Raw genomic sequence first — 16608 nt, forward strand, 5'->3', positions numbered from 1 at the left:
CGAGAGTCTCCAGTCTTTGTTCTTTCTCTCTACTTTCGCTTTTGAGGAGAGAGGACGTGTTTTCACGATGCTGTTCGCTGTGGACAATAATGGATAGTCTGCTGTAAATAAACTGCTTCTAGCTGCTAATATCCTGAGTGGACTTTATTTTAGCACACTGAAGAAAGCAAGGGACTTATGCAGCTTTCTCTTGCTGCTGCGTAAACTCTGCGTTTTTGCTCAGAGCCTTTGGAATGTGGCCTTTGAAGTCCAGCGTATCTGCACAGCCGAAGCGGGCTGGACGCCAGGATTTATCTGAGCAATAAATCATTTCTTAAGAGAAGGTTCCAGAGTTGGGTAGGATTGATATGTGGAAAGTAATTGTGACATAAGTTTTCCCCTCCTTGGCTTGGACATCATCAGCCTCCCTGTTGGAAAGGGACTACTGGAAACAGAAAAACTTGCAAGGTGGTGGTATTTAGGAGCTAGATAACCCTAAATATTGGTGGGGAGGAGGGGAGAACTCAACATGGGGATGCCATTTTGACATGCATAATATATAGTTCAGAACCTAAACACTATGATGAAAGGGTTCTTCTCTGATGCTCACATAGAAAATCCCCCATTTGCTTTTCAGTCTTTTAAATTATGGAGTATGTGTTTCTTACCATTGTCTTTTTTTGGTCACATTTACTTCCCTACACCCCCCTGACAGGTCACATTAGGAAAAGTGTTAAAAGTCATAGTGATAATGCGGAGCCTCTTCATTTACCGAACAATTGTCAAGGGGTATCATGAAAATGTATACACGGACGATGGCAAGGTAAGTGTCTCTTCCATATTTCCCTTTGCTATGGATGTTTATATGGAACTTGGTGCTCAGGCATTTACAGAAGAGCAAGTCTCTACAACTGATGCATCTCTGGTCCAAGAAGCTGTCCTAATGTTATTTATGTAAAGCATCCCACTTTTAATTTTAGATAACTTATCTACTGATTTACTATATCCTCAGCCCTTAGACCAGGTGTCAGGATCCTTGGCACCCCAGATGTTGCTGGATGGCAAGTATCACAATCCTTGGCCATTACCCATGCTTGCTAAAGCTGATGGGAGTTATTATTAAGCAGCTTCTGAATGGCCAAAGGTTCTCCACACTTGCCTTAGGCCCATGTTGCATCATTATTAGTATCTACTATTGCTGGGGCACATCAGTTGTCCAGGCTTTGGATCCCCCCCCCCCCGAGCCACCAGGAAATTGTACACAAATTTTCCATTCAAGAAGGAAAAACCTCTTTTTGGTGAGAAATCGGGGGCTTGTCCCAAGTTGGTTTAATCTGATGGCAGCCACAGCATTCTGAATGGCAGCTATTAAGGCAGTGCAACCTGCTTCCATGAGTGATCTGCTTCATTGGGGGGGGGGGGGAATCACCTGGCTTGAACTCCTAATTTCTCTTGACTGCATGCACTCCATATGGCTTTCTGTGGCGCTTTAGAGGGTGTTAATGGGACCTGACAGCCTTCAAGTTGGTTTCTTTCTCTCTTCAGAGTGGAATGGGCTCTTGCTGTCAGAGAAGTTCCCTCACTGAAAAGGGTAGATCAAGCAGGTACAGAGGCAGAGGGAAGAGAATGCCTCAGAGAGGAGGGAGAAGCGGGGAGTAGCAGGAAATTGACCTCTGTACAGAGAGGCACAGCGAACTGGAATGCAACTGACAGGCTCCAGTGAAGACAAAACAGAAGGAGAGGGGGAGATAGGAGGGGTGGAATTGCCCAGAAGCAGGAGACCTTTGAAGCTAGCCGAGAAGGGGGGGCTGGAAGGAGGAAAAGGTGGGGGATTTCCTGCTGGGACAGGAAAGGGAGGAATCACCATGTTTCGGCAGCTGGATCATCATCAGAGGACTTACCAGAGCTCCTTGTAATGTAGTAATAAATCTGCAATAATTAACTGCCGGAGTTGTGTCGTGTGGGGGAGAGACACTTGCTGAGACACCCACCTAGGCTCACTTTTTTGCCAATAACAAGTACTAAGCACTCCTGAGGGACGCGGGTGGCACTGTGGTCTAAACCACAGAGCCTAGGGCTTGCACATCAGAAGGTTGGCGGTTCAAATCCCCGCGACGGGGTGAGCTCCCGTTGCTCGGTCCCTGCTCCTGCCAACCTAGCAGTTCGAAAGCACGTCAAAGTACAAGTAGATAAATAGATACCGCTCCGGCAGGAAGGTAAACGGCATTTCTGTGCGCTGCTCTGGTTCTCCAGAAGCAGCTTAGTCATGCTGGCCACATGACCCAGAAAAACTGTCTGCGGACAAATGCCGGCTCCCTCGGCCTATAGAGCGCGCATCCTGAAAGTCGTCCACGACTGGACCTAACGGTCAGGGGTCCCTTTACCTTTACCTTTACCTTTAGGCACTCTTGTCTCTCACATTCTTCCCCCGCCCCTCTGGATCTCTCTCTCTCCTTATTACAAAACCCATTAAAAACATAAGGTTCATAATAACCAGACAAGCACTTGCGCTTCAAGGCCCCTAAGCCCTTCCCCTGAAAATAACTTCACACTGACACGTAATTTTAGTTTAAGTCATTGGGCAAAATTTAGGCCACAACGTTATTGATTACAGCAAAGTGAGCGGTGTTGGCTTAGGCATTGGCAACAGACTATAACTGACTCCTGCCTCTCTGGCTTGAAGTCTGAAAGGGTAAACACCAAACGAGGGAACAACATCGATGAAGACCAACCAAAGCTCACTCCAGGGTTCCTGTGGTCCTGGCATGGCCCTAGCCCCTCAAGCGGACTGCAGACGAGATCCAGGACCCCCAGATTCCTTTACCGGAATACCCTTATGCATGGAGGGGCAGGTGATGGCTGCACCTCCCCTCCCACCCACTTCAATAAGCCAATGCCTAACTCCCACACGAGCCTAGCGCTCGCCGCCAACACCCTTACTTCGCAAACAGTCCTTCAAGCCATCTGGGACCTTGGCCAACCACACATTGTTACCTTTGTCAGATAAATGCACTCCATCTGCCCTAAACAGGGCTGCATTAGAGAAGGTAATACCAGGGTGGTATTACGAGTCTCAGATATGTTTAGAGACCCATGCACGCTCTATCAGCAGAGTGTGTAAATCTTCTCACAGCAGAAGAGGTGGACAGAGAAACGTGTAAGCATTATATTACAGCATTTTATTCAGCAGCAGGAACAAAGGAAAAAATATGTCTGCTTCCCTTTGTCTGCAGCAAAAAAAAGCAGTAACACAAAAGCTATATACAAAAGCTATATAGAAAGTGCTGGAAGTAAACAGGCATGTGACACACAAACATCATGCCTGTACCCTTTTAAGGTGGAATGGAACTACATCCTCCCCCTTTCCATGTAACCTGTCGTACTTGTGGTTCAACCCAATTGCAACCTCTGTACATAAACCTGAAGTTGTTCTCTGTTAACAACCTTAGACAACAGATCTGTAGGAATTTTGTTTCCTGGCATGTAGGACACCAGAATGAGTCCTTTCTGAATACACTCTCTTGCACGATGTAGCTTTATCTGCAAATATTTGGCTCTTTGCTTGCAACTCTCTGAGGCCAGCAAAGCCAAACAGGATCTGTTATCTTGATACACCTGTATAGGACATGTCACTTTGACTCTGATGTCCTGAAACAGTTGCATCAACCATTCACAACCCATGAGTGAAGATGACAGGGCATTGAGTTCTGCCTCACAGGAACTTAGGCTTACTGTCGTCTGCTTTTTGCACAGCCAGTCAAACAGACAGTGGTTGTACATGTAGCACACTCCAGAAGTGCTTGTACCATCCGTGGTGTCACTTCCCAAACTAGCATCTGCAAAGATTTCAAGACCTCCAGTCTTCTGACTGGTGAACCTCAGCCTGTAGTGCAAAGTCCCCTTCAAATAGCGGGCTATGCGCTTCAGAGCTTTCCAATCCTGAACAGTAGGATTATTGGCATGTCTGCTAAGCAGGTTAGTGCTTACAGCAATGTCAGGTCTTGAACATCTAGCAATAAAATTCAGCTTGCCTAGAATGCATCTGTACAGTGTGGTGTCAGAAAATGCTTCAGCAGTACTATCTACCTAGTAACCTGTTACCATCGGTGTGTCTACAGGATTTGCATCAACCAAATTCAGCCTGGTTAATACATCAGCAATTTTCTGTGTTTGGTGTACCAGAAAATTACCTTCCTGGTCTTTCTCTACAATGCAGAGAAAGATAGTTGGATACCTCACCAAGATCCGTCATGTCAAAGTGCTCCTTCAGTTGAGCTAGGGTGCTTTGGTACAAAGCCTGATTCTTCCAGAAAAGAAGAATATCATCAACAAAGCATAAACAATACAGTTTGCTTTGCCCCTCCTCTTTGACAAACACACATGGATCAGCTTTGCCTTGGTGAAAACCTAGAGAAAGCAATGTCTCAGTGAGTTTTGTGTCCCAACACCTGGCACTCTGCTTGAGACCCTATAGGGACTTCTGTAGTTTACAGACCATTTTCTTCTGTATCTGCATTCCATCAGGTGGAAGCATATATAGCTCCTCCCCCAAAACCCCGTACAAAAAAGCTGTGTTCACGTCGTGATGAGAAACGTGCAGTTTCTCTTCTTCAGCAATCTTGAGCATTAGTCTAATGCTCTCATATTTGACGGTGGGTGAGTAGGTCTCGTGGTAATCCTGTCCTGGTACCTGTGAAAAACCTCTGGCGACCAATCTGGTTTTGTGCCTGACAGCCTTGCTAGTCTGGTCTGTCTTGGCCTTGAAGACCCATTTGCTGCCAACCAGTCTCATTCCTGGGACTACTGGCACTAGCTCCCAGGTTTGGTTCCTATTAAAGGAATCAACTTCAGCCTTCATGGCATTAAGCCATGGTTCAGCATCTTTAGAGGTTAATTCTTGCACCTCTTGGAAGCTTGATGGTTCCCACACCTTCTCTGAGCTACTAAGAACAGCAGTTGCTATCTTAGCAAACTCATCAGCAAATCTCTTTGAAGGTTTGCCTTTTGTGGCCCTTTCAGATCTGCATGCTAGACACAAGTCTTCTGCACTCATCTCCTCCTTCTTAGGAGAAAAGAGGCCAATGGTGAACAGTGGTTCTTCCAGTTCAATGTCAGACGCATCAGATGGTGTGACTGAGGCCTTTGCGCTCTTGTAGTCTGCTGTGTCATCACTGTCACTGACAGCAGCACCAGCGCTGCTCACTGAGCTGGAATCCGAACTCTGATCATCATCCTCAGCTTCCTCTTCTCCCTCATCATCTTCATCCCCCTCTGAGTGACTCTGAAAAATTCCCACATTTCCCCCCCCCCCCATTTGGGATTGTACTCAACACTCTTTGTGACCCTAATGGTCTTAGAGTCAGTCATGAATACCCTGTATGCACCTTTTTCGTACCCCATGAACAAACCATGTGCCCCACGCTTCCCAAGTTTGCTGCTCTGTGGGGTGTGGACCCAAATGTCAAACGAAAGATTCTCATGTGCTTGACGTAAGGTTTCTTACCAAACATCTTCTCATAGGGAGTACAACCAATAGGTGATGACAGTCTCCTGTTATAGGAATAAAGGAAACACGATAAAGCTTCAGCCCAATATTTCTCAGGGAGATTGGCATCATGCAACAAGGTTTTTAGGCCTTGCAGCAAAGTCTGGCTTGCCCACTCGCAAAGTCCATTCTCCCATGGAGATCTGGGACTTGAGAGGTCGTGCTGGATTCCCTTCTCAGTCAGGAAAGCTTCAAACTGCTGAGAAGTGAATTCACCGCCTCAATCAGTAAATAAACAGCCAGTGCGTTTACTGTGAGCATTCTCCAACCAAGCACAGAATGCCTTGAACTTAGGAAACGCTTCTGACTTCTGCTGGAGCACAAACACATGAATGTACCTGGAAAAAGAATCAGTTAAAACCATGAAGTACATTGCTCCACCCAAAGAGGGTGCAAGTGGACCTACCAGGTCTGCATGGACTAGCTGATAGGGTTTGGAAGCCTGTCTGTCAGACACCTTGCCTTTTGGAGCAATCTTTACTTTGTTTTCAGCACAAGATATACATTTCATGTGAAACTTACAGGGTTTGATGGACATACCCTGAACCAACCCAGGCATCTTGGCCAGTGCCTGCCATGACATGTGACCAAATCTTTGGTGCGCCTCGTGAATACATCCTGCATGAAGAACTTTGTTAGTTCGTGCAACACAACAAGATTCAACATTAGACACATCAACACCATTGTCATCATAAGTTATCAAGAACAAGCCACCCTGTTATCCAATTCGATAAGACAACCAGAAAACATTGGCACCTGATACAAGACGTACCAGGCTGCCCTTTTATACCTCAGTAGAACCAGGAACTTTAAAGACATGCTTGTACACGCAGATATAACGGATAAGAACCAGCCACAAGATTGCAATATAAAATATAACATTTTTAATGCCAAGAGGCCATTGTGGAGGCAACATTTGGAGCAACTGCTGAGGAGGCAGCATATTGGGCCTCCAAGGAACCCTGGCACTGCAGCAGCAACAGAGGCAATGCATTCCTCAGAGGCTTGATTTGCCACTTCTGTGGATCCTGCTAACAGAGGCAGTTGCCTCACCTTGCTATATGAGTAGGCCAACCCTGCTCCTACCTCATGTGAGGCTGGATGCCTGAATAGGCCTTACGTTGCATGTGCACTGTGTTGGGATCGTCCTACTCTCGTGTAGGACCCTGGCAGAGACACATGCCCAACTGGCAAGTTCTCTCCCTCCTGGTCTGTCGTTTGGCAGCTTCAAAAGCTTTCTTCAGCCTGAACATCACAGTGATTGATACCAAAAGACATCAGCACACTTAGGAACCTGCAGAGTATTTGCAGTTTGCATAACGAAACTCAGTATCACAGCATTTTGGCTAATCTACTTTATTTACATATACACTTGGAGCATTCTACCTTAGCTCCTTCCTCTTTCTCATCAGACAGCAAAGAGAGAAAGAACAAAGGACAATAGTCCCACTTCACGGAACACAGTAACACAAAACATCCTGTCTCTGTCACTTCCCATACTGTGGAATGAAAACATACACCATCATGTGATAGACAACAATCCCATGACTGCAAACACGGAGCAAGAATCCTCTGTCTAGTGGAAAGGTTTAGGATTCCAGTTTAAATTTGGTTGTCAGGTATAATTCCAAGAGGAATCAGTCTAATAAAAAGGTGGAATGAATCTGTGTTTCTTAATATTTCATGTATGTTGATATTGCTTGCATCCGCCACAGGACCTTGACTCCACTGTTACAGCAGATGAATTTCAAGAGATGTCCAGAGTACTGTTATGTTGGAAGAGTTTCAGTTAGTAAGTTTCAAGGATGCAAACAAGGTGCTTGGACTGGTCAGGGTGACAGTTTGCATTCTGGACCCATGGCCCTCTTGGCTGAGAAAAACTTAACAGGGAAGGGACAGCTGGCTGGCCCAGGGAAGTATTAATTCTTCCTTGTGAGAGGGACAGGGCCCTGTCTGCTTGAAGAAGGCAGTGGCAAAACCACTCATTAAGAAACTCTCCCTGGATTCAGAAAATCTAAGAAATTACCATCCAGTTGCCAATTTCCCCTTCTTGGGCAAGGTTCTTGAGCAAGTGGTCATGGGCCAGATCCAGGCACTGTTGGAGGAAATTGATTTTCTTTAAAAAATATATATTGTCAGGGAACTGCCATCGGCTCAGGGGCAAGAGGGGAAAAGCCAGATGGATTACAGAGAGCCCCCAAAGATTGTGGGAAGCAGCACCTCCTCAGCAGAGGAGAATAGCCACGCCTCTAGTGGAGAGGAGCTTCAGGGCTCGGAGGAGGCGAGGCGGTGCCAGGACACCTTGCCTGAGCAAAGTGGGGAGGAGAGAGGTCCTCCGTTACCCACGCCTTCCTTGTGCAGTAGAGAGGGGAGGCGCAGACTGGGCATCAAGCAACTACTCTGCTGGGGAAGGTTTAAGGACCGCCCACTCTCAGATTCTGCCAGTGAATGAGCAAGACACGGAATAGAGGAGCTCTGCATGGTGAAGGGGTTTTTTTGCACCAATAACAAGGCTTTACAACAGACCAGGGAGGCATTTGCCTGATTGCTCTCGAGCAACCCCCTGATACCCGTAACAACAATCTGAGAGAGTCCCTGACATTGCTCGAGGGTAGCCATGTGAAGGCAGCATGATGAGCCAGACCGGACCAGCCACGGAGACGGAGCAGGAAGCTATGGTGCGAAGGCTAATTGAGAGGAACTGAGACCTCGAGGCGCACGTTGCTATGCTGTCAGCCCGGCTGGAGGAGAGGTGAGCACAGGATGGTCAGCTCAGAGCTACCCTGATCGGAAGGAAGGTCCCAGGGCTAGTGAATAAGTTTGGAGTAAAGCCCCAAGATTACAACACGTTTAAAACAGAGATACAATATGCGTTGGAATTGCAAGAAGGGGAGTTTACTAGCGACCGGGAGTGCGTTGCTTTTGTAATTGGACACCTTGAGGGGGTGCTCGCGAATGGATTAGGCCGCTCATAGCAGCGGGGAACGATGCTTTGAAAGACCTGAAGAAATTTTATCAGGCGATGGACGCTATGTTCTCCAGCGAGGCGGAAGGAAGTGTGACACAAAGGGAGCTGCTGAGTTTCAAATAGGGGTCTCTGACCGTCAGGAGCTACTGGTCGCGTTTTGCGATGTTAGTGCACAAGCTAGGCTGGGACCTAGATTCTGAACCCCTGCAAGCTCTGTTTGAGGCAGGCTTGAATCCCGAAGTAAAGGATGAATTATCCAGAGCCCCCTGCCCACGGTCCATGGATGAGCTAACTAAAACAGTGTTAGCGGTTGGAGTACGGCAGGAGGCGTGGGCTCAGGAAAGGCGGGAGGCCAGAGGAGAGTGTTTCCATGGCAACCGCATTCCGGAGATGCCTACAGGGACTTCCCACAGTCTGCCAGCAGCCGAGCCAATGGAAATTGATGGAGCCCGTGCGCGAGAGATTTCAAACGTCAGTGAGCTCAGGAAGAAAGAGGGGAGGGACTGGAAAACAGCCAAAAAGTGTTGCATCTGTCAGCGCCCTGGACATTTCGCAAAGGTCTGTCTCCAGAAAAAAAGTCTGGCAAGGCATGATGGGTGCAGCAGGCAAAGTGGAGGGAGAGAAGGCTCAGGTGCAGGGAAACGAATAAGCCTGGCTGCAGACCAACAGGGGCAGCAACCAGGCAGGCAACCAGTAGAAGAGCCCCAACCAAACCCTCCCAAGGCAGGCATAGCAGTTGAAGTGGTGCTAGAACCTCCTAATGGGCACCCAGTAGAAGTCCACGCTCTTCTTGATTCGGGTTCTTCTTGCAACTTTTTCAGCAGACACTTCGCTCTGGAGCACCAACTACACCTGTTGCCACTAGATTTCCCCTTGCAAGTGACCACCATTGATGGCAGGGAGCTACTGGGGGGGGGGGAGTGACACACCAGACACCCCCAATGAGGATGAGGGTTTCTAGGCACACGGAAACCATTGCCTTTCATGTGGCCACACTGGCGGGACCCCCCATTATACTGGGAATGAGTTGGTTGGCACTCCACAAGAGACCACAAGGGCCATCAAGTCCAACCCCCTGCCAAGCAGGAAACACCATCAGAGCACTCCTGACATATGGTTGTCAAGCCTCTGCTTAAAGACCTCCAAAGAAGGAGACACCACCACACTCCTTGGCAGCAAATTCCACTGTCGAACAGCTCTTACTGTCAGGAAGTTCTTCCTAATGTTTAGCTGGAATCTTCTTTCTTGTAGTTTGGAACCATTGCTCCGTGTCCGCTTCTCTGGAGCAGCAGAAAACAACCTTTCTCCCTCCTCTATGTGACATCCTTTTATATATTTGAACATGGCTATCATATCACCCCTTAACCTCCTCTTCTCCAGGCTAAACATGCCCAGCTCCCTTAGCCGTTCCTCATAAGGCATCGTTTCCAGGCCTTTGACCATTTTGGTTGCCCTCCTCTGGACACGTTCCAGTTTGTCAGTGTCCTTCTTGAACTGTGGTGCCCAGAACTGGACACAGTACTCCAGGTGAGGTCTGACCAGAGCAGAATACAGTGGCACTATTACTTCCCTTGATCTAGATGCTATACTCCTATTGATGCAGCCCAGAATTGCATTGGCTTTTTTAGCTGCCGCGTCACACTGTTGGCTCATGTCAAGTTTGCGGTCAACCAAGACTCCTAGATCCTTTTCACATGTACTGCTCTCAAGCCAGGTGTCACCCATCTTGTATTTGTGACTCTCATTTTTTTTGCCCAAGTGCAATACTTGACATTTCTCCCTGTTAAAATTCATCTTGTTTGTTTTGGCCCAGTTCTCTAATCTGTCAAGGTCATTTTGAAGTGTGATCCTTTCCTCTGGGGTGTTAGCCACCCCTCCCAGTTTGGTGTCATCTGCAAATTTGATCAGGATGCCCTTGAGTCCATCATCCAAGTCGTTGATAAAGATGTTGAATAAGACCGGGCCCAAGACAGAACCCTGTGGCACCCCATTAGTCACTCTTCTCCAGGATGAAGAGGAACCACTGACCTTTGGGTTCGGTCAGTCAGCCAGTTACAAATCCACTGAGTGGTAGCATAGTCAAGTCCGCATTTTACCAGCTTCTTTACAAGAATATCATGGGGCACCTTGTCAAATGCCTTGCTTAAATCAAGGTAGGCTACATCCACTGCGTTCCCTTCATCTACCAGGCTTGTAATTCTGTCAAAAAACGAGATCAGGTTAGTCTGACATGACTTATTTTTCAGAAATCCATGCTGACTATTGGTGATCACAGTATTCCTTTCTAGGTGCTCACAGACTGTTTGCTTAATGATCTGCTCCAGAATCTTCCCTGGTATTGATGTCAGACTGACTGGGCGGTAATTATTTGGGTCCTCTCTTTTCCCCCTTTTGAAAATAGGGACATTTGCCCTCCTCCAGTCTGCCGGGACTTCGCCTGTTCTCCAGGAATTCTCAAAGATGACTGCCAGTGGTTCTGAGATCACATCTGCCAGTTCTTTTAATACTCTTGGATGCAGTTCATCTGGCCCTGGAGACTTGAATACATCTAAACTAGCCAAGTATTCTTGTACTATCTCCTTAGTTATTCTGGGCTGTGTTTCCTCTGCTGAATCATTTGCTCCAAATTCTTCAGGTCGGGCATTGTTTTCTTTATCGGAGAAGACTGAGGCAAAGAAGGCATTGAGGAGTTCAGCCCTTTCTGTGTCCCCTGTTTGCATTTCACCATCTTCTCCTCTGAGTGACCCCACTGTTTCTTTGTTCTTCCTTTTGCTACGAACATACCCATAAAAGCCTTTTTTGTTGCTTTTAACCTCTCTAGCAAGCCTGAGTTCATTCTGTGCTTTAGCTTTTCTGACTTTGTGTCTACACGTGCTGGCTATTTGTTTGAATTTCTCTTTGGTGGTTTCCCCCCTTTTCCATTTTTTGTACACATCCTTTTTTAATCTTAACTCAGTTAAAAGTTCTTTAGATAGCCACCCTGGCTTCTTTAGGCACCTTCCATGTTTCCGTCTCATTGGTATTGCCTGAAGTTGTGCTTTTACTATCTCCCTCTTAACAAACTCCCAGCCATCATTAACTCCCTTTCCTTTTAGTATTACTGTCCATGGGATCTCACCCAGCACTTCCCTAAGTTTTATGAAGTTGGCTTTCTTAAAGTCAAGAAATTGAGTCCTAGTATGCTTGGCTGCTCCTTTCCGCTGTATAGTAAACTTCAGAAGAGCATGATCACTCGCGCCTAATGATCCTTCCACTTCTACCCCTTTAACCAGGTCATCAACATTGGTTAGGACCAGATCTAAAATGGCTGTTCCTCTTGTTGCTTCTCCCACTTTCTGGACAACGAAGTTGTCTGCAAGGCCAGTGAGGAATCTGTTTGACCTTATGCTCTTGGCTGAGTTTGACATCCAGCAAATATCCGGGTAATTGAAGTCCCCCATTACTACTATCTCCCTTCCTTTTGCATGCTTGGCCATCTGTTCCAGGAAGGCATCATCTATGTCCTCCGTTTGGCTTGGGGATCTATAGTAAACTCCCACAATGAGGTCCCTGTTATTCATGTCTCCCTTAATTTTGACCCAAATGCTCTCACTTTGGCTTTGAGGTTCTAAATCTTGGATCTCTTCACAGGTATACACATCCCTGACATATAACGCCACTTCTCCTCCTTTCTTGTCTGGTCTGTTTCTCTGAAATAGATTGTATCCCTCCATTATTACATTCCAGTCGTGGGACTTATCCCACCAGGTTTCAGTGATGCCTATTATGTCATATTTAGTTTGCTGTACCAAGAACTCAAGCTCATCTTGTTTATTACCCATGCTTTGCGCATTAGTGTACAGACATTGAAGTCCATTAATCATTCCCCCGTGTCTCTTATTTAAGGATTTTTTCCTCCCACCACTAGGTCTGCGTGCTGTTTGCTCCATTTGGTCTATGACATTTGGATGATCATCTTCATCAATTGATAGACTCCTACCTTCAGGAGCACTGTCTCCCTCCCCCACATTAGTCAGTTTAAAGCCCTCCTGATGAGGTTTCTGAGATTTTTGGCAAAAACATTCCTCCCAACTGTGGTGAGGTGCAGCCCATCGCTTGCCAGAAGTCCATCTTCAAGAAACTGCAGTCCGTGATCTAAGAATCCAAACCGTTCCTGTTTACACCATTTGCGAAGCCAGCTGTTCACTTCCACTATTTTCCCCTCTCTCCCTGGGCCACGTCGTTCAACTGGGAGGACAGATGAGATGACAATTTGTGCATTTAATTGCTTCAATTTCCTGCCCAGAGCCTCATAGTCTCTTTTGATCTTCTGGAGGCTATTGCTTGCAGTGTCATTGGTTCCCACATGAACCAAGAGGAAGGGGTATTTGCCAGTGGGTTTTATGATTCCTTGCAGTCGTTCAGTTACATCTTGGATCTTAGCCCCGGGGAGACAGCACACTTCCCGAGACATCTTGTCAGGCCCACAGATCACTGCTTCTGTTCCCCTCAGTAGGGAATCCCCTATCACCACTACACGCCTCCTCTTAGGTTTGGTCGGGGTTCTTCCGCGAGCTGTCCGTTCCAAGGTCACCTGCACATTCCCGGAGGACTGACTTTGCTGCTCGTCTTCATATACCTGATCGACTGTAATGAGGGAGAGATCCTCAAATGGAGTCTGCTCTTCGTCTTCCATGCTAGGGGAGAGGACCTCAAAGCGATTGTGTATTTCTAAACAATCAGAGCGAGCCCTGGGCTTCCTACTTCTTTGAGTCACGTTTCTCCATATATCTGGCTCCTGTGTTGGTGAACTAGCCTCCTTCTCAGGGGAGTCCCCTGTCTCCTCCTTGGTGGAGACGGTGTGCTCTGTTGCTTCCAAGAAGAGCTCCAGCTCTCTAATTCTTTGGAGCGTAGCTACACGTTCCTCCAGTTGCTGGACTTTGTCTTTTAAGAGGGCAATCAACATGCAATTGCTGCAGGTAAAGCTGCCTGCAACCTTTGGCAAGATGGCAAACATTGTGCAGGAACCGCAGGCGACTGCAGCTATTCCCTCACTCTCCATCTTGAGAACGTGTCATTGGGGGTGGCTACAGTGGTCCTCCATCATAAGAAGCATGCAGACAGGACAAATAACTCCCTCCCAAAAAAACCCTAGGTCTCCCCCAACAAACGTTTGAGACTAGCTCCCCTAAATCTAAAAGATTTAGATTTAGGACTGGAGACCTTGTGCGTTTTTCTCCAGGAAACTGAGCAAGTCAGAGCAAAATTACACTATTTATGACAAAGAATTTCTGGTCTTTAGGCAGTGGAGACACTTTTTGATTGGGGCGCAACACCAGATCCAGGTCCGAACAGACCACAAGAACCTGGAATACTGGCGGACAGCGCACGTACTCAACCAGAGACAGGTCCGGTGGTCGCAGATGTTCTCACAGTATCACTTTGAGATACAATACGTTCCTGGGTGGGGGGGGGATGTGAGGGCGGACGCACTTTCCAAGAAACCTGAGTACATGGAAGGGGAAGGACCTCCTGTGGCCCGGCACGTGTTCCCAGAGGACCGCTGGTCATGTGGGGGAGCACTGGTAGGGGAGCAAGAACTGGTTGGGCTCACCAGACACGATGAGTTTGCTCAAACTAAAATCAGGGAGCTCAGAGATGGAAAAGGAGAAAATGGGGGGTTTTGAGGAAAAAGGAGGGCTCTTGTGCTACAAAGGGGCACTGTATGCGCTGGGAGAGGCATTGAGAGCCAAAATACTTAGGCAGCTCCATGACAACCCCACAGCCGGGCATTTTGGGCAGCATAAGACCATGCTACTAGTCACCAGACAGTTCTGGTGGCCCAAGGTAAGGGAGGATGTACAACTCAGGCTAAATTTGGAAAGGGCTAAAGAAGTCTACAAAAGGCAGGCAGACAGGCACCGCAGGCCAGGGGAGGTCATACGGGTGAGGGACAGGGTGTGGTTGTCGTCCCAGGGTTTGCCCCTAAAGGGAGGTTGCAAAAAATTGCAGCCTAGATGGCTGAAGCCCTTTGAGGTTAACCCAGCAGGTTAACCCAGTGACCTTCAGGCTGAAATTGCCAGACAGCATGAAGATACATCCGGTGTTTCATAGGTCCCTGCTTTCGCATTACAGGGAGGGGTGGGGCTTCCCAGGGAAGGAGGAAGGGGTGCCTACCCATCCATGGGAAAAGGAGAGGGAACACTGTAATGAAGCAATGGAAAAACTTGATTCCGGGTGGAGAGGACACCAGGTAGAGTACTTGGTGGCCTGGGACGGAGAACCCAGCTCCGAAAACACATGGGTTCCCGCAGGATCCGTCACAGAGGATTATCTGGTGGAATAATTCCATGGTTTGTTCCTGCATAAGCCTAAACCCCCAGCGAGGTTCTTGGAGGAGGAGTTCAGACCCACGGACGACGAAGGGGACTTCGTAGGTTTCCCTGCCTCAGAGGAGGAGGAAGGCCGCAGGGACGAGGTCGGGGAAGTGTCCGAGGGAGAAGAACCAGACTGGGAAGTCCAACCAGCGGGAAGGGACCCGAGAGGATGGCAAGCAGCTTTTGAATCCACAGAGGAGGATGACGGGTATTCCGGGGTTTTCCTCCATCGCCGGCCGATGCTCAAGAGGAGGAGATGGTTAAAGACCTCACCAACGGGGAGGGGGGTCTTGAGGAGGGGGTGGATGTCAGGGAACTGCCATCGGCTCAGGGGCGAGAGGGGAAAAGCCAGATGGATTACAGAGAGCCCCCAAAGATTGTGGGAAGCAGCACCTCCTCAGCAGAGGAGAATAGCCACGCCTCTAGTGGAGAGGAGCTTCAGGGCTCGGAGGAGGCGAGGCGGTGCCAGGACACCTTGCCTGAGCAAAGTGGGGAGGAGAGAGGTCCTCCGTTACCCACGCCTTCCTTGCGCAGTAGGCTTCCGCGCAGAGAGGGGAGGCGCAGACTGGGCATCAAGCAACTACTCTGCTGGGGAAGGTTTAAGGACCGCCCACTCTCAGATTCTGCCAGTGAATGAGCAAGACACGGAATAGAGGAGCTCTGCATGGTGAAGGGGTTTTTTTGCACCAATAACAAGGCTTTACAACAGACCAGGGAGGCATTTGCCTGATTGCTCTCGAGCAACCCCCTGATACCTGTAACATATATACCGTATTTTTCGCTCTATAGGATGCACTTTTTCCCCTTCAAAAATTAAGGGGAAATGTGTGCGCCTCCTATGGAACGAATGCAGGCTCCTTGGCTTCAGCGATAGCAACGTGAAGCCTCCGAAGCGCAGAGGGAGCGCTCCCTCCGCGCCTCGGAGGCTTCGCGTTGCTTTCGCTGAAGCGTGGAGAGCGAGAGGGGTCGGTGCGCACCGACCCCTCTCGCTCTCCAGGCTTCAGGGATAGCCGCCTGAAGCCTTCGGAGCGCAGCGCGCGTTCCCGCTGTGCTCCGCAGGCTTCAGGTTCCTTTTGCTGAAGCCAGGAGAGCAAGACTCTCTCAGCTTCAACAGAGAGGGAGAGCTGTGCAGCGCCCCTTCAGCCAAGCGGGAGGAGAAATGGAAGGGGCTCCGTTTCTCCTGCCACTTCGCTGAAGGGGCGCTGAGCAGAGAGGGGGAGAATTTTTTTTCGTGTTCTCCCCCTCTAAAACAAGGTGCGTCTTATAGAGCGAAAAATACCGTATATTGGTTTTTCCATGTATACATCCTCTATCAATATTTCTCTAACAATTTTTCATATTTCCCCCCCCTCCTCCCCTGGACTTCCCTCGTGTTCCCATTTTGTTTTATTTCCATATTACTCACCCTGCGTGTTGTTTCCCAAAATTTTCCCCATACATCTTACTTTTTGTTATATACAATTGTGTTTGTTTATTCAAACCCTGCCAGTGAGTCCAATTCTTTATGTTGCCTCTTCATATATGTTGTAAATGGTTCCCATTCTCTTTTAAAATCTTTGTTATCCTTTTCATGTCATTTCTGTGTTAATTTTGCCAGTTCTGCATATTCCATAAGTTTCCCTTGCCATTGTTCTTTCGTTGATATTTCTTCTGTCTTCCAAACTTGTGCTAATATAATTCTTGCTGCTGTTGTTGCATACATAAATAATTTCCAATTTTCTTTTTTTAAATCTTGAGCTAAAATTCCTAGGAGGAATGCT

The 16608-nt window shown here is 47.9% G+C and overlaps 1 protein-coding gene across 1 annotated transcript in view; it reads left to right on the top strand.

Moving 5' to 3' along the window:
- Positions 1–700: 700 nt before the first annotated feature.
- The window catches only part of LOC309333253 (mediator of RNA polymerase II transcription subunit 27-like), a 75256-nt gene continuing 59348 nt past the window's right edge, over positions 701–16608 (top strand). Inside the window, exon 1 of the mRNA XM_081846675.1 lies at positions 701–802. Coding sequence (XP_081702801.1) covers positions 731–802 — 72 coding nt within the window. The 5' untranslated portion in view covers positions 701–730. The remainder of the gene's footprint in view (positions 803–16608) is intronic.

This window comes from Podarcis erhardii (assembly GCF_964252035.2).
Source record: "Podarcis erhardii genome assembly, chromosome: W".
NCBI lineage: Eukaryota > Metazoa > Chordata > Lepidosauria > Squamata > Lacertidae > Podarcis > Podarcis erhardii.